This window comes from Sus scrofa, chromosome 7, assembly GCF_000003025.6.
Source record: "Sus scrofa isolate TJ Tabasco breed Duroc chromosome 7, Sscrofa11.1, whole genome shotgun sequence".
NCBI lineage: Eukaryota > Metazoa > Chordata > Mammalia > Artiodactyla > Suidae > Sus > Sus scrofa.
Genome location: NC_010449.5, coordinates 75978500 through 76001771, shown reverse-complemented (window position 1 = coordinate 76001771; position 23272 = coordinate 75978500). Strand labels below are relative to the sequence as shown.

The window sequence follows — 23272 nt, the reverse complement described above, 5'->3', positions numbered from 1 at the left end:
TCTTCCTCTCTTCTTAGTCTTTACATCTCCTTTTTTTGGAAGCCCTTGCTCACACTTCCCCTTCTCACCCTCCCTTCCAGCCAATCCCCACATTTTTTTTTTTTTTTTTTTTTTTTTTTTTTTTTTTTGCTTTTTAGGGCCGTATCCTCAGCATATGGAGGTTCCCAGGCTAGGGGTCTAATTGGAGCTATAGCTGCCAGCCTACATACACCACAGCCACAGCAACACCAGATCCAAGCCTTGTCTTCAGCCTACACTACAGCTCAGGGCAACGCCGGATCCTTAACCCACTGAGCGAGGCCAGGGATTGAACCTGCAACCTCATGGTTCCTAGTCAGATGTGTTTCTGCTGCGCCATAACAGGAACTCCCAATCCCCACATCTGAATTTCCTTGGACAATTGGAGACAACAGGGAACCCAGAGGTGGTGGAGGTGGGGGCACAAGTCGTTATCTCCTTAGTCTCTGACTAGAATTAGCCCAAATCCTCTTCTATTAAAGGGATTTGAAGTGAACTGGCCCCCAAAGGAGAAAGGAGGATGAGCTGGAGTGGGTGGGCTCAGGCCTCTCCCCCAGCCCTTTGGCCCACGGAAACTTTGCACAGGCACTTGATTGCAGAAAGGAAAGCAGGGCTCCAGCTTTACAAAATAAAGTGTTTGTTTATTATGAAATTAGAGATGGAGGCCCCTCCCCTTCCTCCCTCTTTCCCTTTCCCCAGCTGCATCCCTCTCTCCTTCCCTTCCCCGCCCCCTGGGGCCTGGGAAGCACACAAGACAATGCCCAGAGCGGAGGATGCCCAGGGCTGGCTGACAGCTGGGCAGAGCTCCAGGGAGGCAGCCACGCGGGGGGGGCTGGAGCTCTCGCCCTGGGAGGTTGGCTGGCTCCCTCTCTCTGGTGGAGGCCAGTGGAGCCAGGATGAGGCCATGAGTGATGGATGGAACCATGCAGGCAGGTCTATAAGACAGGAGGGCCTGAGTTAGAGCTGGTGAGTAGGGGAGGGCTTGGGGCCACCCCTGTGCCCCGTGTAGTTTAGGGGCACTGACCTGGGGCAGAACATCCCCTGCAGGAGGGTGGGCAGCAGTGGCTGGAACTTTCTCTTGCTTTTAGGATGGACAACGGAAAAAAAACCAAAAAGCTAGTCACAGGGACCCACAGAGAATGTGGGCAGATGTGGGCAGGAGACAGAGAGCATGTGTGTGGACCAGGGGGACAGAGAGAGCCATGTGTGACAGATTTAGAATAGGGAAGACAAAAACAGAGCCACGCACGACAAAGTGGGATCACAGTGAGAAAACAGAGAGACTGAGCTGGAGCCACACAGCCCAGACCCAGATGGGGAGAGTGTCAGAGACAGAGACAGAAAGAGATCCCTGCAGAGAGACGAAGAGACAACTCAGAGGGGAAGAGGTTGCCCTGGGGAAGTGGGGAGGAGGACCACGGGGACTGGGAGGCCTGCGGGCCCCTGGGCTGCTGCCGCCTGCCTGGACCCCCGGGGGCTCACTCAGAGGGCCTGTGCGCCGCTCCGCCGAGACGGGCAGGGCCAGGCCGGCTCTCAGGGGGCCGGGGGCTCCTTGGCCCCGTACAGCTCGGCCAGGGTGCGGAAGAGCGGCCCCCAGTCGTCCAGCGGCTCAGCGGGGCCCGGGGCACCGCCGATCTCGCTGCCGGAGCCCAGTGAGCTGAGGGAGCCGCAGGAGGACCCCCGGCCCTCGTAGCCGTACACCTGCACCGAGTCGTAGGGCGGCACGCTGGGGTCGTCGTCGGCTTCGCGCAGCCGCAGGGCCAGCAGCTGCGCCACATCGGCGGGGCCCGGGGGCCGGGGCTGACGTGGCGCCCGGGCCCAGGGCAGCACATCGCGGCGCGCGGGTGGACCAGGTGCCGGTGGCGCCGCCCCGTCCGGGTTCTGCAGGGCGCTGATGTCGAAGGCCTCCGTGTCCTCCTCGCCGCCGCCCTCGTCGTCGTAGGTGATAATGTTTTCACGCACGTCCTCCTCCTCCAGCACCATCAGGGCTTCCTGCTTCTGGCGCCGCAGGGCCACGAAGAGCACCACCAGGGCTGGGCGAGAGATGTGCACAGGCTGCTGAGCCAGCAGGGCCCTGCCTGGCACGGGGCGGCCTGGTTTCAAATTGGAACGGCTTAGGGGTGGCAAGCCCTGGGACTGACATCTATCAAGGCGTGTTTGAGTCCTGATTTCAACCGTTTACTCGCTGTGTGACTATGGAAAGTTGCTTAACTTCTCTGAACCTCTTTGGCCCTTAGATTGCTTGCATGGAAAAGAGGGAAAACATATTTACCCCTTAGGGTTGTTGAAAGGATGAAATGAAATACCAAGGGATGTGCCAAGTGCCATACTCGGCCCAGAGTCTGGGCTCAATAAACAATTTTTATGGCTCGTTACTGTCATTCCAGATTGGCAGGTCAGGGATATGAGGCCAGAGCTTTTCTCTTGGATGCACTAAGCAGTGGGAAAACCCAGGCACAAGGGTTCCTTCAAGCCCTCTGTCCAGGGTCCTGGCTCCTCTCCACATCCCCTACAGGCCTGAATCCCATATCTCTGTCCCCCTCAGGCTTGACTCACCAAGCAAGGTGCCCACACAGGTGATGATGGCAAGCAGGGCCCCGGTGCTGAGCCCAGTGGGAGAGAGCTGAGCTTCGGGCCGGCAGGATGCCACGGAGCCATCGGGCCGGCAGCGGCACACACTGACAGTCACCGTGGCAGTGCTGCTCAGTGCTGGCTGCCCCCAGTCCCACAGTTCTATGGGAACCAGGTAGGGGGCCTGGCGGGGCGGAGCGGGGCGAGAGGGCAGCAGCAGGCTGGCGGAGCCATCTGGAGGAGAGGAAGGTGTTGGGGCACCTCCTGGGACACCTTCCCAGGGGGATCGGTGCAGTCCATGGAGACAGCTTTCCGTGGGGAAGGTTTGCAAAGAGCAAATCCACATTCACCTTCTGCTGGGTGGGGGGCTCAGGTAGGCAGGCAGGGCTGGGGTGGTGGAGGAGGACAGGAGGGAGACAGACCTGGCCACGGTTGTTAGAGGCCACCCACCTCGGTTGTCCCGGACGGTGAAGTTGGCATCAGGACCCAGAGGACCTTGAAGGGAGACACGGCTACTGTTGCCAACTTCATCTCTGTCCAGGGCCCGGATGACCTGAATCAGCTGAGAGGAAGAAGAGAAGCCTTGTATGGAGTGGGCAGCTAGAGGTCTTAGGGTCCCAACCCCTCTGCCTCAGCGGCTCACCTGGCCTGGGGCTGCAGAATCACACACAAAGGTGTCGTAGGGCTCAGCCAGCTGGGGAGCATTGTCATTCTCATCCAGGGTCTGGATGGCCACTTGCACACGGGAGGCCTGTGCGGAGCTGTCTGAAGCCAGAACATGAACACACGCACCCCACGCAAGCACACACAACGCAGTTACGTACAGCACACATGGTTTGTGGGCATGGATGCCAATGCAGCACAGAGCATGCACGTGTGACGCATGAGATAGGCATGTGATATGCAAATAGCAAACAATGTTGTGAAATGAATGGAGCAAGTGCATACAGCATCCATGTGGTACCCAAGATACGTGCAATACATACACCACACACATTCGACCAGATGGTAGCACCCGTGACATACACATAGGATAACCCAGACATAGGGCACATGCATCATAAACGAAACGTAGACAGAGGATGCACACAGACAATAGCCAAGAAAGATATGTACACATTTATACCATGTATGTGGTATACATTCAGCATTTAAAACAAAGGCAACACACATGAAATAGATATTGGATATTATAGTATCACCACCCCCCAGGACCCAGAGAATGCATATACATGCACAAAACCGGTGGGATGGATGGGGACCCAAACACACACACACACACACACACACACACACACCCCATCAGAGGTCTGGGAGGTTGTAGTATCAATGAGTATCACTTAGACTTGACTTTGGGGAGGGAAGAGCTATGTGATACGCAGACGCAGAGCCAGGCCAGCCTGGGCCCCAAAGCCAGACACGGCGTCACCATTGGGGGGCTTCTACCATTACCCTACCTGGCTCCTCACTGCCAATGGCCTCCATTAGAGAATGGAAAGTGTGCATTCCTGCCCACCCTGGCTAAGCCTCTTGGTTCCTTCAGTCTTTCCCCCAAGTCAAGGCAGAGCTGGCTGGCTCTGGGGCAGGGGCTGAGATCGCAGCCCGGGCCGAGGAATGGACTGCCTGGCTACAGGGTCTGGGGTACCCTGAGACGGGACAGGGCTGGGGTCCATTCCTTTGCTGCAGTAAGGTCCCAGGGTCTGCTAGTCAATAGCAGGGTTTGACAGGAAGCAGGAGGCAGGATTTGGCAGTAGGTGAGAAAATAGTGAGGGGCACACACACACATGGCTGTGTATACAGAGCAGCCACAAACACATTATATACATCACAAATACACACAGGGATGTTCACAGACCCGCATGCGCTGCCTTGTAACACACAGCTGAATGGACACAGATATAAACCTATCCACCCACAATTCAACACATTTGAGAGGCAGGATGGTGGAGGAAGTAACAGCTGAGACTCTGCAGCCTGCCTGGGACTGAGGATTCCACCGCTTAATGTCTGTGTGACCTTGGGAAGTAACTGAACTTCTCTTTGCCTGAGCTTCCTCCTTTTCCTTTCCTTCATTATTATTACTTTTTGTCTTTTTAGGGCTGCACCCACAGCACATGGAGGTTCCCAGGCTAGGGGTCCAACTGGAGCTGCAACTGCCAGCTTATACCACGGCAACACAAGATCCGAGCCACATCTGTGATCTACACCACAGCTCACGGCAACACCGGATCCTTAACCCACTGAGCAAGGCCGGGGATCGAATCCACATCCTCATGGATGCTAGTTGGATTCGTTACCCGATAAGCCATGATGGGAACTCCGTTTTTCCTTTTTCTTTTTTTTTTTTTCCCTTTCCCTTTACTTTCTTTTAAGTGCTGCAGGTGCAGCATATGGAAGTTCCCAGGCTAGGGGTCAGTTTGAAGCTGTAGCTGCTGCCCTAAGGCACAGCCACAGGCACAGGCACGCCAGATCCGAGCCACGTCTGAAACCTACACCACAGCTCATGGCAATGCCGGATCCTTAACCCACCGAACGAGGCCAGGGATCGAACCTGCATCCTCATGGGTACAAGTCAGGTTCGTTTCCACTGAGCCACGACGGGAACGCCCCCTTTTCAAATGGGGAAATCATCATACTTCCCTCCTAAATTTGTGGTGATGATTAAATACATTAACCCATATTTGGTACTCAGAACAGTGTCTGCTCCATGATAAGTAGTAAATTATTACAATCTGTCCATGAACACTCACGTACCCAAAACAATAGAGCCAAACAGCTACTTGTATCTATCACCATTCACATCTCATTACACATATGTACAAATAATATAAATGCAATTCTATAACTCAACTATATATACACATATATCCAGTTACAGACATACACTCACAACTATATGTGTATATGTATGTATTTTTCACACACACGGAATTATACACACTCACATGTGCACATACATATAGCTCTTCACTGACAAGTGCAAATATGTACGCACACAGTGACAACTCCCACAGACAGGACACAGACAGTGAACGTAGGAGACCCTGGGGTGTGAGCAGGGGTGGCAAGGGGAGGGTCACAGAAGGGAGGGAGGTCTCCCTGCCTCTATGAGCCACGGCTGCCTAGAGTCGGCTGAGCCACGCTGCTGGTGACTGGCGACTGAAGGGCAGCACACTGAGCTGGGCCCTCTCCCCTCCCTTGAGGGCTCCAAGGGAGGCTTCCCGGAGAAGGGCTGCTGGAGTCCCCAGTTAGCTCCCAGAGGTGGGGCCCAGCCCTTCCCTGCCCCGCAACTTCAGCCTGAAGCAGAAAGTGGGCAGGGCAGGGTCTCCCAGGGTGCAGGTTGGGGTTCGTTTAGGGGTTGGGAGCTATTTGAGGTTAGGTTTAATTTCAGGTTGGGGGAAGACAGGTATGGGAGCAAATTTAAGGTGAGGGGAAATGCTCGGGCAGACCCACTGTGCTCAGCCCAGCCCCGGAGACCAGGAGGCCTGCCTGGTGGTGATGATCCAGGCTAGGGAGCCGGTGGCTGTGGCTACGTGAGGGTGCATGGTACTAACCACTCTTCCCCACCCCCACGTTCAGGGATGGTCCCTCTGCCAGGAGGCTGCTGCCTTCCCCTGGGGTTCCTGGGGGCCCAGGACTCCTCACCGAGCTCTGTGGCCAGCACTGTGAGGTTGTGCCAGACACGAGCCTCGCGGTCCAGGGGCACTGCCGTGCGGATGGTGCCGTCTTCAGGCTCAATGGAGAAGCAGCGCTCCGGGTCCGAGTGGGGGAGGATGGAGTACCTGGGGAGAGGGAGCCAGGCTGGGGGCTGATCTGGGGCAGGGCTGGAGTTTGCAGCTTCAGCTTGCCTTGCTGGGCCTCATGGCTCATCCGGGCAGAGGGTCTGAGCTTGCGGGGCAGAGCCTGCCCCGTGCACCCTGAGCCATAATTCATGTTAGGGGCCCCTCAAAAGACAAATATCCCTGGGGAGTCATCAACATTAAACACCTGTCCTGGAGTTACCATTGTGGCTCAGTGGTAACTGAACCCGACAAGTACCCATGAGGAATCGGGTTTAGTCCCTTGGCCTTGCTCAGTGGGCTAAGGATCTGACGTTGCTGTGAGTTGTGGTGTAGGTCACAGATGTGGCTCAGATCCCACAGTATTGCTGTGGCTGTGGTATAGGCCAGCAGCTGTAGCTCCAATTAGACCCCTAGCCTGGGAACTTCTATATGCCGTGGGTGCAGCCCTAAAAAGCAAAACAAACAAACAAACAAACAAACAAACAAAACCCACCTGTCCTGACACTCGGGAGATTGGGTTTCATGGAGAAAGGGAGAAAGAGGTGGATACAAGGTAAACACCGCTTATCTTTTCAACTTCTGGGCTCTGTTCTGGGGATGAGGGACCTGAGTTCTAGCCCTGCTCTGTCTCAGACCAGCTGTGGGCCTTGGGCAAATCTTTTAACCTGTTTCCTCAACTATAAAATGGGAATGACACCAGCACCTCCTTCCGTGCTGTGCCAGGGATGCTGGCTGGGGAGGTGGAAAGAGTGGGTCTCCTGGAGGCTGACAAGTCTGGGTCTGAGTTCCAGCGCTGCTACTTACTGACTGCGAGACCTCGGGCAGGTTACTCAGCCTCTCAGGGCCAAGCTGCTAAAGCAACGGGTGATGTTAAGGCTACTACTACACACATTGTTGTGAGAGTGAAATGTTATCAAGTGGGTAAAATGTGAAGCACTGAAAGGAGTGAGCAATAGCCATAGCTGTCAACTGATCCATTGCAATCATTGGATAAGAGTCCATCTGTCTGCCCTGCCTCTAGGAGGCACCACTATCATCCACCCAGAGGGACGGGTGGCGAGTCTGGGAGTGGTTAGCCAGGTCCTCTGGCTCTCCCCTGGTACCCAGGCCTGCAGGGAAACTTCTACCAGGAGGTGAATGTCACCTGCAGTCAAGGAGGCTCATCCTCAGGTGAGAACAGCCTGTTGCTGGGCCCCTTCCCCGAGGCCCGCCCAGCCTGGCCGGCACCCCTGCTCACCTGATTGGACTGGCTGGGGAGTCCAGGTCAGAGGCTGACACCTGGCCCACCAGGGTCCCGGGAGCCTTGTTTTCGGGCACCGACAGGTGGTAGGCAGCCTGGGAGAAGGCAGGTGGCTCTGGGGCGTCCTGCACAGCCACGCGCACTGAGGCCACGTCCTTGAAGGGCCCTCGCCGCAGATAGGCTGGGTCGATGAGCGTGTTGGTGGCCTCCACACGGAAGGAGTAGGAGCGACGGTTCTCGAAGTCCAGGGGCTGTGGGGAGGGAGATGGAGTGACTGCGGCAGATGGAGACCAGGGAGGAGGGCACCAGAGGGGTGGTAGCCTTGGTGGGCAGAACTCTAGGTCTGCCCCCAGTTCCATCACAGACTTGCTCTATGCAAAGTCTTCAACCAGTCACTTCCCCATGAAGTGCCCCAGGCCCTCATCTGAAGGATGAGGAGGTGACCATGATCTCCAAGCTCCAACACAGGGATCCTGAGTCTGTTCTAGACCAGTTAGAGGCATGACCCCTGGGGCAGGAGGCAGTTATGAGTGGGTCTGTGGCATGAGACAGGAGGCTAACCTTGCGGACAGTGAGGAGCCCATCTCGACCCTGGGAGTCTGTGCTGATGCTGAAGGCCTCGGACCCCTCCCCGTCCAGGATGCTGTATGCCATGAGGGCGTTGTCCCCCAGGTCTGGGTCCTGGGCCTGCAGCCGGCCCACCAGGGTGCCCGGCCCAGCGGTCTCCACCACGGAGAACTGGTACAGGCCTTGGGGAGGATGGAGGGAGACGATCTTAGAGAGGTCTCCAGCCCTCCTCCCTCTCCCGGCATGTCCTTCTCCCAGGCCTGGCTCGGGAGGGGTGGGAGGGCAGATTTCTCAAGAGGCTGCAAGGGGTGGGGTGCTTAAAAGATGGCTCAGGCGACAGCACTGGCCCCTTACTCTGCGGGAACTTGGGGGGGTTGTCGTTGACATCGCTGAGGGTGACCGTCACCGTAGTGCTGCCCGACAGCCCCCCCATGTGGCCACCCATGTCCTTGGCCTGAATCACCACCAAGAACTCCTCCTGCGTCTCACGGTCCATGTTGGGGATGGCGGTCCGCACCACTCCTAGGGAGAGATGATGGATCAGAGGGTGCCTGGTCCCAAGGCAGCCCCACCCGGCTCCTGAGCTCTAGCCTCACCAGTCTGGGGGTCCACAGAGAAGAAAGGTAGTCCATCCAGCACGGTGTACACCAGCTTGGCGCTGTTCCCGTAGCTGGGGTCATCAGCATCATGAGCAGTCACCTGGATCACTGAAGTCCCTGTGGGGGATCCCGGCACCCCACTCAGCAGGGGCAGAGCCAAGTAGGGAAGAACAGCAGACGATCAGGACCCAGACATGAGTGGGGCTGAACTGAGGGAGGTGGCTTCCGGGGCAGAAAGGGGTGGGGGAGGGAGAGGTGAGGGAGGGCGCTCTAGGAGGTGGGATCCACGATGTCCGGACTCGGGATACTCACCGACGTTGGACATCTCGGGCACTGTGGCGTGGTATGGCCCGAGGGGAAAGATGGGTGGATTGTCATTAATGTCTTGCACCTTGATGATGAACTCTGATGGGGGCTCCAGGGGGCGGTTGGAGGCTCGGTCCACAGCTTGGGCCAGTAGCACATACTGGGCCTTCTCCTCCCGGTCCAGGCTCTTGGTGACATGGATATTGCCTGTGGCCTCATCGATCACAAATACGGTGCCTGCCCCCTCTCCCGTCAGCAGGTACTTGGTGCGGCCCTCACCCCTGTCCACGTCCGAGTGCAGCTGTACGGGTCAGGGAAAGATGGCAGCGGGTTCCAAGCGCAGGGACAGAAAGTTAAAGAGTCTAAGTCTGGGCCTCGGTGGAGTGTTGGGAGTTCTGAGGGACCAAGGTCATTGCAGAAGTGAAGTTGCAGGGCAGAGCCTTGAGAGTCAGGGTAGACATGGGAGGCTTGATCCTTACCTTGCCAATAAGGACGGGCTCTGGTCCAGCATATTCCTCAATGACAAAGAATTGGTTCCACACCCAGCTCCTTCGGGTCCGAAGCAGTGCTGGTCCTGGGCCTCCCCGGGACCCTGCCCAAGCCCGGGCTGGGGCTGCCAGGCGCCCCATGCAGCCCCAGCCACCCAGCCAGGCCAGCAGGAGCCTCACCAGGCCCCACATGTTTGGGCACCAGCCAGGGCTCTGTTCACTGCCCCTGGGTGTTAAGGCATGAGCTGCCTGGGGCAGAGGGGCAGATGCTTTGGGACTACCCCATGGATCCACACCTGCAGGAGAGGTAGCTGTTCAGGGTCAAGGAAACCCTTAACCCTCCCCCCTCCAAAGTTAGATGCTCAAGATCAGACCTCCGAGGAACCAGAAACACCAGTGACCAGAAACCAGACTAAGACAGAAAGCAGTCTGATCTTTCCCTCCACCCAGGCTCTGCCTGTATTCACCTCCAGCCCTCCAAGCTGATAAATCTCCGGCCAGTCAAGTGAGTAGAGAAGCTTGGGGAGAAAATAGGAGAGGGTATGCTGGGAGGGCTGGGAACCTCAAATCTGGCTCCTGTTCTCCCAGGGTGGGCATGCAGCTGGGGGCTGGAGGAAATGGGGGCTACCAGGGAAAGGGCTTAAAATAAAGGGATCTGGACTCCTGGAGGTGTGATCTGAGGGTGCCTAGGGTCAGGGTGAGAGGACAAGGAGTGCAGCCTCAAACAGGGTTGAAAGCCTGTGAAAGTCCCTCCTCCACAGAGAACCCCGCCTCTCCAGAAACTGACCCTAACACACTGCTAGCTGAAGTCCTTGAAGGGAGACCTGGACTCATGAGGCATTGTAGGGGCCAGAGCTGGAAGAAGAGGGGTGGCAGAGGCCAGGAGACCGGGGAGGGGGAGCAGAGGCAGACCCAGAGGCTAGAGACACAGCGTGATTGAGGTTGAGACCAAGACTCAGGGACTGGCTGCAGAGACAGAGACAGAATGGCAGCAAGAGACAGAAGGAAAGAGACCCAAGGTGGCAGCCTGGGTGTCTGAAAAGCAGAGAGGAGTCATATGGGTACCAGGCTAGAGAATGGGTGGCTGAGAGGGCAGAGGGGCTTTCAGTATGTGTGATGGACAGGAAGGGGCAGCTTCAGCTGAGGGGGTTAGACCAGGCCACCCTGGAGGAGAACTTCATTCTGGGAGAGGGGGCAGCCAGGAGGGGCTGTGGGATGGAAGCTAGAGAGAGGACCCTTCCCACCACTGTCTTCTCCCTCTCCTCCTAGGGGGTCCCCCCAGGTGGCTGTGGCTGCGCCTCTCCTCCCCCAGAGCAGACACACACCTGACAGTCCTTTCCTTCCCGAGGGAAGAGGGAAGCCGGAGGCGAGCCGGCGACCGGAGAGGGAGGCGGGACGAGGAGGGAGAAGGAAAGGGAGAGAGGAGTGGGAAATAGGAGAGTGGGAAAGGGAAGGGGAGAGGAGAGAGAAGGAACAGGGGAAGGAAAGGAGAGCGGGAAAAGGAAGAGACGGGAAAGGAGAGAGAGGTGGAGGAAGAAAACAGCAAAGAGGAAGAGGAGATGGAGCAAGACAGGGTAAGAAGGAGAGAGAAGGGTTGGGGAGACAGAGGGAAGGGGCAGAGAAGGCAAACAGGCAGAGAGAAGGCTGGGTGAAGAGAGATCGAGGGAGAGGAAAATGGTTAAAAGAGGGAGAGAGGTGCGAGGGAAGAAGGGAAAGCTGGAGAGCGCGGGAGAAGGGAGCCGGCAGTGGGCTCCCAGCCGCGGAGCGCACCGCTCACCGCTCTGAAGATACCCGCAGGCTGCGGGCCCCCTGCTGCCCCTGCGCGAATTCCCGACCGCGGGCTCCGGAGCAGAAGCCCTTACCTGGCAGTGCCGAGGGGCCCAGCCCGGCGGGGACGGTCTCCGCCGGCCCCAGCCGCCGGGTCCCAGGGGGGCACAGCCCCGAGCCGATCCGAGCGGGCGCCGCGGCTCCGCTGCAGGTCTGAGCGGCCCCGGCTGAGAACAAGGGAGCGAGACGGAGGGGGCGGGGGAAGGAGGCTCCGCCTGCGGAGGAGCGAGGCGGCTCCGCGCCGCGCAGGAGAGGAGAGCCCAGCCTCCGACCCTCCCCTGCCCAGCCCGGGCCGCGCGGCGGGGGCGGGGGCGGGGGCGGCGTTGGTGCCCGCCCCCTCGGCGCTGCCGGCCGCCGGGCGCATACAGATGCGGCTCCCTTTTGGGCCGGGGTCCGCAGCGCCCGGAGGGGCAGGAGGGCAGAAGGGCGTCCAGGCCACGGCGCCAGGCCGTTTCCGAAGAGCTAGTGGGGAGGGCGCACCCAGGAACGCAAAGCGGCCCGCACGCCCCCAGTAGCCGGGTGAAGGGCGAGCGTGCGGCGAGGCGGGGAGTCGAGAGCCCACTGCGGAGGCCCTGCTCCCCGCTCCTTGTTCCCGGTCCGGCCTTGGGAGCTGCTGTACACCCCGGCCGTGAGGCGGTGGCATTTTGGGAGCCCGTGCAGGGCAGCATAGCGAGCCGACTGGGGACCCTAAGCGCGGCGTAAGGGTCCAGGGAGTCCTCGGGCTGGGCTCAGGGAACAGGTCAGGAATCAAGGCACAGCCTCGGCGGGAAGGCACGGAGGTGGGGAGCGAAGCCTCTTGGGGAAGCTCATTTACAGGAGCCTACAGAGCGAGCGGCTGCCGCCCCCTGGTGGCACCTTCAAGGTGCCAAGCAGGTGACCGAACGCCTCTAGCACAGGGCTGAGAAGCCCTGAAAGGACCCCTCTCTTCCCAGGGGGTCTTCCCCTCTACCCTCTAGAGAGGAAGATCCGCAGTTGCGGTGGCAGGGATGGAGGGAGGGTGGTGAGTCCCTGCTCCGGGAAGCAGGAGGCTAAGTGAAGTGTAGGGAATGCCAGCAACACGGCTGCACTGCATACTCAAGCTTCCTCTTCAATTTGGCTCTCACCCAGGCCCTGTCCAAGGAAAGCCACTCACTCACACACTAGTTAAAACTAAGTCAGATTTATTATTTTCCATAGACCACATCATTTAATAATAAAAAAAAATAAAAATAAAAATTGAACAAAAGGAAAAGGTGGATATAAAGTGGAACCGGTGGACAGGAGGCAAGGGCTGCAGGACTGAAGAGACTGGGAACTGCAGGGGCCCTGGGACTCAGGAGGAGATGCTGATTCAGCTCATAGGTGACCCAGTCCTGGCCCCGGCTGTTCCCAAGAAGTGGGTGCGAGTACCAAAGCAGGTGGTGAGCAGGATGGAGGAAAAACAAGAGGCTTGGGGCTCCTGGCTGCTCCCGACCTCTGGGCCAACCACCTCCCTCCTTCACCTAGTTCTTCCCTCTCACAGACTTAATGGGAAATGAGAGAGAGGAGAGGGCTAAGTCCCAAGAGATAAGATTACCGGGGTGGTGGTGGGGAAGATTCTTGGCCACTGCTCCATTTGGTATGTGGGGACAGGTGGCAGCCATACTTCATCACTGGGCAAAAGATGTGAAAGACCCCTGGTTCCAGGGTGGTGGAGATTGTACCTATCCCTCTGTGGCCTTGAACCCCCTGGGGCAGGGTGGCTGACGCCTGCAGCTCTCCCTAGTGTTTTCTGGCTAGCGGCGCCCACCCCGGTCCCGCACAGGTGTGCTCCGACTCCGGCTCCTGCTGTGGCGCTTGGTGTCCCTGCGGTCCCTCTCCCTGCCTCGTTCCCGATCCCTCTCCCTCTCCCGATCTCGATCCCCCCTGTCCCTTTCCCTGTCCCTGTCTCTCTCCCTGTCCCTCTCCCGGCTGTGCTCTCGCCGCTTCTCCCTTTCCAGCTGTCGGGTCCGTTCCCGCTCCGCCTCCTTCTCCCGCTCCTTCTGCTCCTCTTCTTCTTGCTCCTTTCGCCGCTTCTCCCGCTCCTTGGCCCGTTCAGCCCGCTCTGCCTCCTTCTGAACAATCTGTAGCAGGCAGGGAAGGCAGAGGGAGGCACCTCAGCCCCACTCACAGCAGTCCCACCCCATCTCCCTGCCCCTGGACCCTGCACTCCTAGCCTGGGGTCCCTGTCAGTCTCGCTGTTACAGAAGAAGGGGGAGCGCTCCTCAGTCACACTTGTCCTTGTCTCAGAGCCCCAAGCCCTCCTAGTTTTCACCTTTTATGCCCACGACAGGTAGTGGTACCATCTGTGCCTCGCCTCTGGTACTTCCCAAGCTACCTAGATGTGAACAAATCTCTCTTCTCTTTAGTGGAGTAGCCTAAGCCTAAAATTCGCAAAAGGCCCATCACAAAGAAACTTGAATTTAAAAGGCTAATATCCCCAGACATTAAAAAGAAGAGAAACAGATGAGTTTATAAAACACAGATTTCTTAGCTAACTAAAATCAATTTCTAAGAGGCGTGACTGGCACAGCCAACTTCCTGGGACATAAAGTTCCGACCAACGTGTTTCTCTGTGCCTTCAGGGGTCTGGCTTCTCTATGACATACTCAATTAACTGGGTTGTAAAACTGCCTTTCTCTGAGGCTTAGTCTCTGCCTTATTATCCTAAGCCAAAACCTGGGCCTATTCACTCTCATAGTCACATGACTTTCCACCTGCTTGGGCTCCCTAGCCTTGATGTGCTCTGAGCAGGGCAAGAAAGCAGGTGCTCACCTGGCTGTCAGTCAGTGGGAGCCAATAGATGCAGGGAGCTGCCTTGGTCTTACGGAAAAGGTCGTCCAGCAGCTTGGCAGGTGGCTCTTCCTGAGCTTTCTCTGAGGTGGAAGAAAGTGAGTCAGACTTGATGCACACAACCCTGTGCCCCATCCCATTTAGGTCCCTTCCCCACCTACTTGTGGGTCTGTGTACCCCCACTGCTAAGTACCTTTCTTCTCACTCTTTTTTTCCTTAGACTTTGCACGTTCCTTGCGGCGGCGGTCACGGGACCGGGACCGGGACCGGGGTCCTTCTCGAACTTTATCCCGATCCCATTCACGCTCAGATCGAGTTCGTTCTCGCCGCTCCATTTCCCGTTCCCGCTCTGCCCACTGCTCCCGCACCGCCCGCTCCTGTTCCCGCTGCTCTGCCCTGGGGTGCTGTGGTGGCTGGGCTGGGGGAGGGGGCGGGGGGTGCAGCGGCCGTGGTACCCCCTGCTCCTCTGTTTTCGTTTCAGACGGTCGGTCTACCAAGAGGCCTCGGTGATAATCCAGCTGTGGGTAGAGGGACAAGGACAATCAGGATGGAGATGACATCTCTCCCAACGAAGGAGCCTGGGTACCAGTGAACAGACTTTGAAGCCCCATAGTTCAGCTAAAGGAACCAAGGGGAGAAAGAAGCTGTGACTGCAGTGCAGCCAGGATCTCAGCTGGAATCCAGCAGATAATGGCCTCCCCTGCCCCCTCCCCCCGCTTCCTTTCCCTTGGTTTCTTACCTCATCTTGCTCAGCATAGTCAGCACAAAGGAATTTGGGATTGGACTGAGGCCATTTGACCCCATGTAGAGCTGTGCGGGTGGCAACTGCTTCCTCTACTGTTGAGTACTGATGAAAAAAGGGAGAAGGCAGAGGATCACGACAGGCCTTTAATCTTTCCCACTTCCCAACGCCTGCAAACGTTGGCCACAAGAGAAAATATACGCCACAACTTAGAGAATCAGCTCCTTTTCCTCACCGTTACAAAGCAATGAGATTTGATCTTGTCAATCCAGAAAGCCTCTTCTACCAGAGTTCCCGTACGTCCCAACAATTCCTTCAGTTGGCCTAAAGTGAAGGGACGAACCTGCCAATGAAAATGGAATCTCAGGGTCTTGAACAAGGCAAGAACAAGACTCATATATATATAGTCTGGAGTTCCCTGGTGGTCTAGTAGTTAAGGATCTGGCGTTGTTGTCACTGCTGTGGCACGGGTTTGGTCCCTGGCCTGGGAACTTCCTCATGTCGCAGGTGTGGTAAATGAAACAAAAAACCCTCATGTGTCTAGTCTGAAAATTTCCCACATCACTGTCACAGGAAAACAGCTTCAAGGTTTGGGTGAGGCCAGGCATCCTCTAGCAGGAACATGAGAAGAGTGGTAACACTGACTAAGACATCCACAAATCCCCAAGACAACCCCGTGGCGTGATACTTTTTTCTTCCCATTTTTCAGATGAGACAGGGTGTGAGGTTAAGAAACTCATTCTAGTCAATAAGTGGCAAATCTAGGAGCTGAACCTAAGAAACTCGAGTCCAAAGCTCAGACTCTAAACCAAACTGCACCATAAGAAACAATGACTTACCAAATTGGAGATGTGGACGATGTTACTGATCTTGCCCCGGGGTGGGGAGGGCACTTGAGCAGTCCGGACTGGGTCATCAATTGTAATGGAAACTCCAGACTTCTGCTGGCTAATGGAACGTCGAGTTAAGGTATCTCCTAAAGTCACTATCAAATAGAGCACACGAATGGTTTTCAGCAGCGAGCAATGCTGGCTCTTTCACCTCCAGCAGGACTTTGTAATTCCCTACCAGTCACTCTTCCATCTAAATGTGCCGAGCACCTGCACTGTGCAAGGTACTGTCCAGGCTGATCTCCTCATTATGGAGACGCAAAGATTAAAGAGTCGAACCTAGCCCTCAAGTAGCTTGATAACTAGGAGGAGAAGATAAGACAGATGTGTAAAACACTATAACACAAGGCAGAAAACATTCAATGCTTTAAAAAGAGGTCCAAAGAAAGTGTTCTGGGAACTCAGGGAGCTGCATGTTTCACTCGTAACACTGCACCCACCTTTCTTTACTTCATGCTCCACGGGTGGGGGCAAAGCCACTTCTACTGAGACCTGGGGAGGTACAGGGGCTTCTGCTTCAGGCTCCTTCTCTTCTTCCTCCTCTTCCCTCTGCCCGTTCTCCTGGCCCTCGGCAGGTACTACCTGCAAGTTATCAGGTAAGAGAGGTATTCTTAAATACCATATTGGCACATTCAACCTCAGGTTTCCCAGGGAGAGATGGTGGGAGATTTCATTATTAGGTTCACCTCCACCAGATCCTGGGATTGTTAATGCCTGAACTCTGCCACAAGGAAAACTAAGACAGGAATCAGCAATTTTTTTTCTGTATAGGGCAAGATAGCTTTTTGAGCCATATAGCTGCAACTTTCAACTATGACATTATAGCACTTAAGCAGCCAGAGAAGAGTCAATGAACTGGTGTGACTGTGTCCCAATAAAACTTTATTACAGGCAACAGGTTAGATGTGGTCGCCTGCTGACCCCTACAAGGGCCAATTAACCCAACCCTCTGCACAGATCAGAGATTTCCCTTAGCTTCTCACTCAGCTGCCCACTTTGCATCCAAGGCCCCCCTCCTGCAACAATGGGGTGCAAGCAATGAAGTGCCTTACCTGAGTGACGGTCCGGCATATTTTCAGCCCCTTGTCATGAGTCCCATCGTCACCATTACGCTCTGTCTCATCCTCAGAGATTCTGGAGTCGTCAGCATGAAGATCCACAACAGCCTCCTGCCCCGCCAGGGGTTTGATGTCGGGGATGAGGCTCTGGGACACAGATACCCCCCACCCCGTTACACTGGGCCCATGTCTACTCCCACTTCACGTATCTCATTCCTCCCTTCCCCGGCCCCTCCCACCTCACCTTGAGTGATTCGGTGGTGATACTGATGGAGGGTTTCTTCTGTGTGGTGGCTGTGCTGGCTCCCCAACGCCGCTTCCGACCAGGCTGGCCCCCCTCTGTGTCACTGTTTCCAGCTGGCACCCCCTTGGTAGCTGCTGTCCCCAAGAAATAGGACCCCACAGTTAGATGGTCTCTGGCCCTCTGCTGGTTTTAAACCACAACACCCACAGAAAGCCTTCGACTGGAATTTCAGTGGAAAAAATTAACTTAAAGAATCACGTATGGAGGACTGGGGAAAACCATGCTTCAGAGTAAACAGTAGAAGGCCTGGAGCCACTTCCTGAAAGATGAAAACTCCTGATCTCTGGAGTCAACCAGGGAGGTAACTAGGCTGGTAAACAGTTTAAAACTTTTAGTGGTAGAAAATCTAAAGTACTGGGGAAGACAGGCTGAGGACAACATGGGAATGAGAAAAACAAGACTATGTGATATTGAAATCCAAGCAAATGTTAATTTTAGCTCAAGATGTGAGTGATCTGGTCATGCTTTACGTTAATTTTCATACTATACAGATTGACATTTAAGTCATAAAGATCTATTTCACTTATGTCAACTTAGAGTTCCTCATTGGGTAAAATGTTACAAATGTCACTGTTTGAGGTGTGGGCACTCTGATTTTCTCAGATGCATAAACAAGTAAGCATTTTATACTAATCCCTCAAACCCACTGCTGGCTCTGAAGACTTGTATCTGAAAGAATAAAAGCAGGGAGGACTAGATAAGAAATGATGAGAGCTCACAGTTATCTCATTAGGGTTAAAAAAGAAATGTGAAAAAAAGGGAGTTCCTGTTGTGGCTCAGCAGAAATTAATCTGACTAGCATCCATGAAGACAAAGGTTTCCCACAACTTTTTCAGTATCAGACATCAAAAAAATCCATAATTGGAGTTCCCATCGTGGCGAAGCAGAAATGAATCTGACCAGGAACCACGAGGATGCAGGTTCCATCCCTGACCTCAATCAGTGGGTTAAGAATCCGGCGATGCCGTGACCTGCGGTGTGGGGTACAGATGTGGCTCGGATCTGGCTTTGCTGTGACTGTGGTGTAGGCCAGCAACTACAGCTCCAGTTCGACCCCTAGCCTGGGAACCTCCATATGCCATGGGTGTGGCCCTAAAAAAGATTTTTAAAAAAAAGTGAAGAAAAAAAAAATCAACTATAATGGAAGGAATAAAAACCTAAGAAAAAATGTGAATGGGGAAACATGACGGGGATTAGAGTTCCTGTTGTGGCTCAGTGGTTAACGAATCCGACTAGGAACCATGACGTTGTAGGTTCGATCCCTGGCCTTGCTCAGTGGGTTAAGGATCCGGCGTTGCCGTGAGCTGTGGTGTAGGATGCAGATCCCATGTTGCTGTGGCTGCGGCGTAGGCTGGCGGCTACAGCTCCAATTAGACCCTTAGCCTGGGAACCTCCATATGCCATGGTGCAGCCCTAGAAAAGACAAAGTTCTGAATCTCAAAATGGAACCCTACCTATGCCAAAAAGATGTAGATTTGCTGAGTGGAGTGGTGGGATGGCAGGGGGGATGAACTGAGAACACCACTGAGAGAGAATAGGTGTCTATCTGTCTATGAACTCTGATTTTTATGGTATTCCAGACCTTTATCAGGGATTTGGGGCTAGACTTACAGACAACGGAGATCTTCCTCTTGAATGATTTGGGCTGCGAACTCTGTATAGAGAAGAAAAGGGGAAAAAAAAGAGAAAGAGACACACCCCACAGAGAGGGGGGAAGGAGGTTAGACGGGGCAGTCTTAGCATAGGCTCCAAAGACACAGAGAGAGAGAGACACAGAGACAGACAGAGACCAAAACAGAAGCGGCAAACGGCAAAAACGAAGCAGAATCAATGCAAGTTAGAGAAAAAAATAAAACCAAACATCACAGCAGGGAAAAGTCATCTAGTGCATACCATACCTATGTATTAGCTTAACCAGAAATAAGCTGAAAGAAGAATTTCAGTAGCCTCCCAGTCCTTTAAAGGCACTGGCCATGCCCTCTTCCATTGTCTCTATGGATCAAGAGGAAGCCAAGCCCAACAAGCTGTGCCCAGAACTGGGTGGTCTAGTCTTTCTAAAGGTCTTTCTTGCTAACTCAAGGAAAACATGAGGAAACAAGGAAAACCAACTTTGGGATGGCAACTTCAAAAAGGAACCCTCTTCCTTTTTTCAATACCCAGCCTGATATCCACTGAAAATGGCTTTGATAGCAGACAGACTAACTGCTGTATCCTCACCACACTATAGAAAAGGGCAGCACCAGATTCACTGGAGAGGAGCCTCCTGAGCCAAGGGCTGGCAGAAAGAATTTAAAGGTGTCTTTGGTAAAGATAGGTCTTTATGCAGGGTAATCCATCTCCAGGGAGTTTCAGACTTTTCAACCACTGTATGGAGCTCAAGCAGAGCCTGTTTCTTCTCCAAACAGGGCTTTTGCCTTAGGGACTCTGCCAAGGACCAGAATCTTCCAAACTTGCTTTTGAGCAAGTTTCTGCCCCAAATACTCAGTGGGAGAAAGGCTGTGGACAGAGCAAAAAGGGGAAGACAGAGCAAAAAGAGGAATAAAGTATTTTTAGACTTAAGTGCTTATTTCTGGAAAAACTAAGACCTACCACCCTTCTAAAGGGAAGGGCAGGAACCCTCTTAATGAAATCCCTTTCTCCCATCCACCCCCCAGCCCCGTTTGTGTCGTCTAACCAAGTCTCCTTGGTCTCCGTTAAGGGCCAGCCTGACCCCTAGCTGGGCCGCTCTCGATGGGTAAGTTAGTGAGAAAAAAAAAAAAAAAGTTTTAATTAAAACAGGAAAAACATGAACCAAATAAATAAATAAATCCAATAAAGAAATCAGAAAAAAAAGATAAAGAAAAAATTAAAATAAAAGATTTTAAAAAGAAGGGAAAGAAGAAAATAAAGAGGAAAATAAACTAGGAATATGACAAATGTTCCAGGTACCATCTCACACCTGGGATCTTCAGTTCAGCCAATCGCACCTCACTGTGTACTGTATCTAGTCAACCGCCGGTCCAATCAGAATGAGCCCTCCCTGCTAGGCGCTGTGCAATTGGTGGGGGGTTGGGTTGGCAAAAAAGGTGGGCGCACGGCGTGGTGGTCAGCACGGCACAGCCAGAGTCCTCCCAGGGGCGCAGGGGGGGCGGGAGGGAAACGTGTGGGGGGACGCTGCCCAGTTTCCATGATGTCAAGACAGTTCACTGGCGGTGGCCAGGCTCAGCGAGGGGTACGGGGGGAAAAGGGGCAGAGACATCAGTCCTGGCCCTGTAGGGGCATCATCTTGCAGTCCCTGATGAGATGGCCTCTGAGTAGCAGGAATGGTCCTGGCCTTTTATCGTGAGAAGCAGGCAGGACCCTATGTCCACCAGTGGCAAGCTGCAGCAATACCACCACCCAATACTTGGAATCCAGGTGATGACTCCAGAGTCCCTTTCTCCTCTGCCTGTAACTTGGGGAGGGGGTCCTCTCACCGAGTGGGATCATGGAGCCGCTGTTGAAGGCAGCCTGGGGTAGTAGGTGGATAGCCCCAGGACCTGGCACACATTCAGCAGCAAGGTCACAATACTTTTCTTCTGAGAGTGGTGTGTGGCATCTCCTCAGGGACTCCAGCTGAGACAGTGGTTCCAGTCAGGTGGATGGATGAGCCCCTGCCTCCAGGGATGGAGGAGAAGCTGGAGCAACCAACATGCTGCCCTTCACCATGGACAACAGGGACCAAAGGAAAGTCCATCTGATGAGCAAGTGGTGATACATGGCTGGGCTGTCATCAGCATTAAATCCCTGGGCTCAGACCCTAGACTTCTCTGCAGGGTTCCTAGTCGTCACAGCTTAAGCCGAGAGCCCCACTCGGTATTTTACAGCATGGCACTGTGATCACAAAGATTGACTCTTTAGGAGGTCTTGGTGCCCTAGATGGGGATCCCAACAGTCTGTAGCAAACAAGGCAACCCACAGTCCTCAAAAGGGCAAGGGCATATGAGCAGGCGCCCCAGCACTGACACAAGCTCTTCTTGGGGTGTCCCAAAGAGGGAGATGATGCAAGTCCACCCCTTTCCAAATGCTTTTTGCTTTCTCAATACAAGTCTCTCCAGAACAGTGCTCTTCTTGGCCCCCTGATGTAAGCAAGGCAGGGAGGCAAAAGGGGGCCCATCACAGGATCCCATACACATGCCCCCCTCTGGCCAAGACACCTGGATAGCAGACTCAGCTCTGACTGGGCAGCTCAGTAGCAGCGGGTGGGTCCAGAGGAAGAGGCGGCATCAGCGATTGGCCAGTTGGGCAGGGTTATATTTTACGGGCGGATTACCGTACATGAGGTACTTGGACAAAGTTTTACGGGGAAGAAGGACCTTGTAATAAATAATATTCTGCACATCAAATCACTTTCACCGGCCCCCACCCCCGCAACACACACCAAAGAAAGGCTACACACACAACAGTCCCTCCCACCCTGTTACCCTACTCCCAAACCCAGCTAATCCATTCTCTAATTACTTTAAGAGCCAAGAAGACTTCGCTGGCTCTGACGGGGGGAGTCCCCTGAATTGGGTGCAGGACACACTACATACGCCAAAAAGTAGAGGGGTCACAAAAATGGGGAAGGGGCCTTCAGGTGGTGGCTTCTAAGTAGCTACATCTCTGCAACGAGACCACTGGGGGGCAGATGAGGAACAAAAATTCCTCAGCATGGTGGTCAGCTGAGAACCACCAAAGCCCACTAGATGGCGTTGAGCTCCAACACACTTTTAAAAAGGAGGGAAAGCTAAAGGGGTTAACACAGGGAGAAGCTAGAAAAGGTGGCAGGGAAAGCTGAGCCTGGGTTTTAGATAAAGGGTTTTAGATAACTTTCCCAGTGATTACAAACTTCCAAGACTCTGCACTGCATTACTTTCCCAACAAGGAAAGGGGAATGAATGAGCCCTGTCCCCATCACAAGGGGTCTCCCTTACTAAACCAGCGAATTCTCCCTTGGCCCTATCCTGATCCAAGTCTTTGCCTAGTCCCTTCTTTAAGCTATCCCACTGTGTAAGAGGGATCACCAGAGTGGTCTACTCTTTCCCCCAGGTCCACTCCTGCCCACCCACCCGAGCAGGTGGCTTGAATATTTACCTCTTTCTTCTCCTCATCCTCTGCACTGCCCTCTGGGCGGTCATCATTGCTGACTTGGTCTGCAATAGGCATGGGGGGCTCTGGAACCTCATTTTCAGGTCTGTTTTCACTTGTGTCCATGGTCACTTCCTCCTTCTCCTCACTGTCAGTATGGGGTGAGGTTGAGAGGGAAGGGCAGGAAAGAACCAAGGGGAAGAGAGAACAAGACGTTAGGTTTTAGGTCAAGGAAACTCCCATGCCTCATCACTTGGGTGGGATTGGGAGGGCTGCTTTTCAGATCAGACTAGAGACCTTGCCCCCATCTTCCTCAGGGAAAGAGCACAGATCACAGCAACCACATCCACTCACTGCCCAGATGGGATAAAGCTGTGGCATGTGGGGTTGGGACTCCAACTGTTCTGAGGTAATTCGCCAGAGTACCCTTATATGAAGAGGAGAGACACATCTCTCCGAAAACAGTCCCTCAGAAGTGACTGTGATTTGCCCACAACCCCAGGGCCTCCCTAGCCCTTGGCCACAGGCACCTTTATTTAACCAAATTGCATGAGAAACTAAGGGAAGTCCGATTCCTTAAAAAGACGAGAAAGAACAACGAGGGCTGTGGCAAATGATCCCAACCTTGTGTTTAATCAACTGCTTAGTAAGTAAAGTCTGCTGACCAACGGGATCTGGACACACCAGGAATGGAGAAATGGTGGGGGCAGGGCTGCAGGGAGAGCAGGGCTGGTGAGGGGGTAAGCTTCAACAAGGACCCTCTCTAATCCAAAAGGAAAAATGAAAACTGCCGGACATAGTATGAAAGCTCAAAGAACCAGACCACTTTTACCTGCTCAGAGGTGTAGGAACTGTTCTTACATTCGGCTTTCGCCCAGTTTCTCCCACTCCCTCATTCCAACTTCCAAAAGATAAAGAGAGCAGGCCTCCCAGTCAGGACACACCCTCCCCCACACCATGCATCTCCCCCCACAAACACCGAACCCACTCCCCTACCCCACT

General features: G+C 54.5%; 2 protein-coding genes across 13 annotated transcripts in view; both read right to left on the bottom strand.

Annotated features, from left to right (window-relative positions):
- CDH24 (cadherin 24) lies at positions 639-11587 on the bottom strand. Of its 2 annotated transcripts, XM_021098083.1 has the most exons (13): positions 11434-11587; positions 9563-9867; positions 9090-9384; positions 8775-8894; positions 8533-8700; positions 8173-8360; positions 7609-7862; positions 6235-6371; positions 3233-3354; positions 3040-3151; positions 2575-2823; positions 1043-2051; positions 639-953 (listed from the first exon to the last, which is right to left on the bottom strand). In XM_021098083.1, the coding sequence occupies exons 2-12, from the start codon at positions 9761-9763 to the stop codon at positions 1552-1554; spliced, it is 2346 nt and encodes a 781-aa protein (XP_020953742.1). In that variant the 5' UTR covers positions 9764-9867; positions 11434-11587; the 3' UTR covers positions 639-953; positions 1043-1551. The 2 variants fall into 2 exon arrangements, with proteins under 2 accessions (XP_020953742.1, NP_001230544.2); NM_001243615.2 differs by lacking the exon at positions 11434-11587.
- Positions 12538-23272, bottom strand: part of ACIN1 (apoptotic chromatin condensation inducer 1) — a 38032-nt gene continuing 27297 nt past the window's right edge. For 3 of the 11 annotated variants that reach the window (XM_013978220.2, XM_013978219.2, XM_013978222.2), the window contains 11 exons: positions 22277-22418; positions 18794-18836; positions 17123-17256; positions 16873-17025; positions 16261-16402; positions 15770-15915; positions 15166-15273; positions 14928-15035; positions 14382-14706; positions 14171-14271; positions 12538-13479 (listed from right to left, as the gene is read on the bottom strand). In XM_013978220.2, the coding sequence (XP_013833674.2) occupies positions 13153-13479; positions 14171-14271; positions 14382-14706; positions 14928-15035; positions 15166-15273; positions 15770-15915; positions 16261-16402; positions 16873-17025; positions 17123-17256; positions 18794-18836; positions 22277-22418 (1729 nt within the window). In that variant the 3' untranslated portion in view covers positions 12538-13152. Of the gene's footprint in view, positions 13480-14170; positions 14272-14381; positions 14707-14927; positions 15036-15165; positions 15274-15769; positions 15916-16260; positions 16403-16872; positions 17026-17122; positions 17257-18793; positions 22419-23272 lie in introns of all 11 variants that reach the window. The other 8 variants (XR_002345937.1, XR_002345938.1, XM_021099241.1 and 5 more) reach the window with 5 other exon arrangements.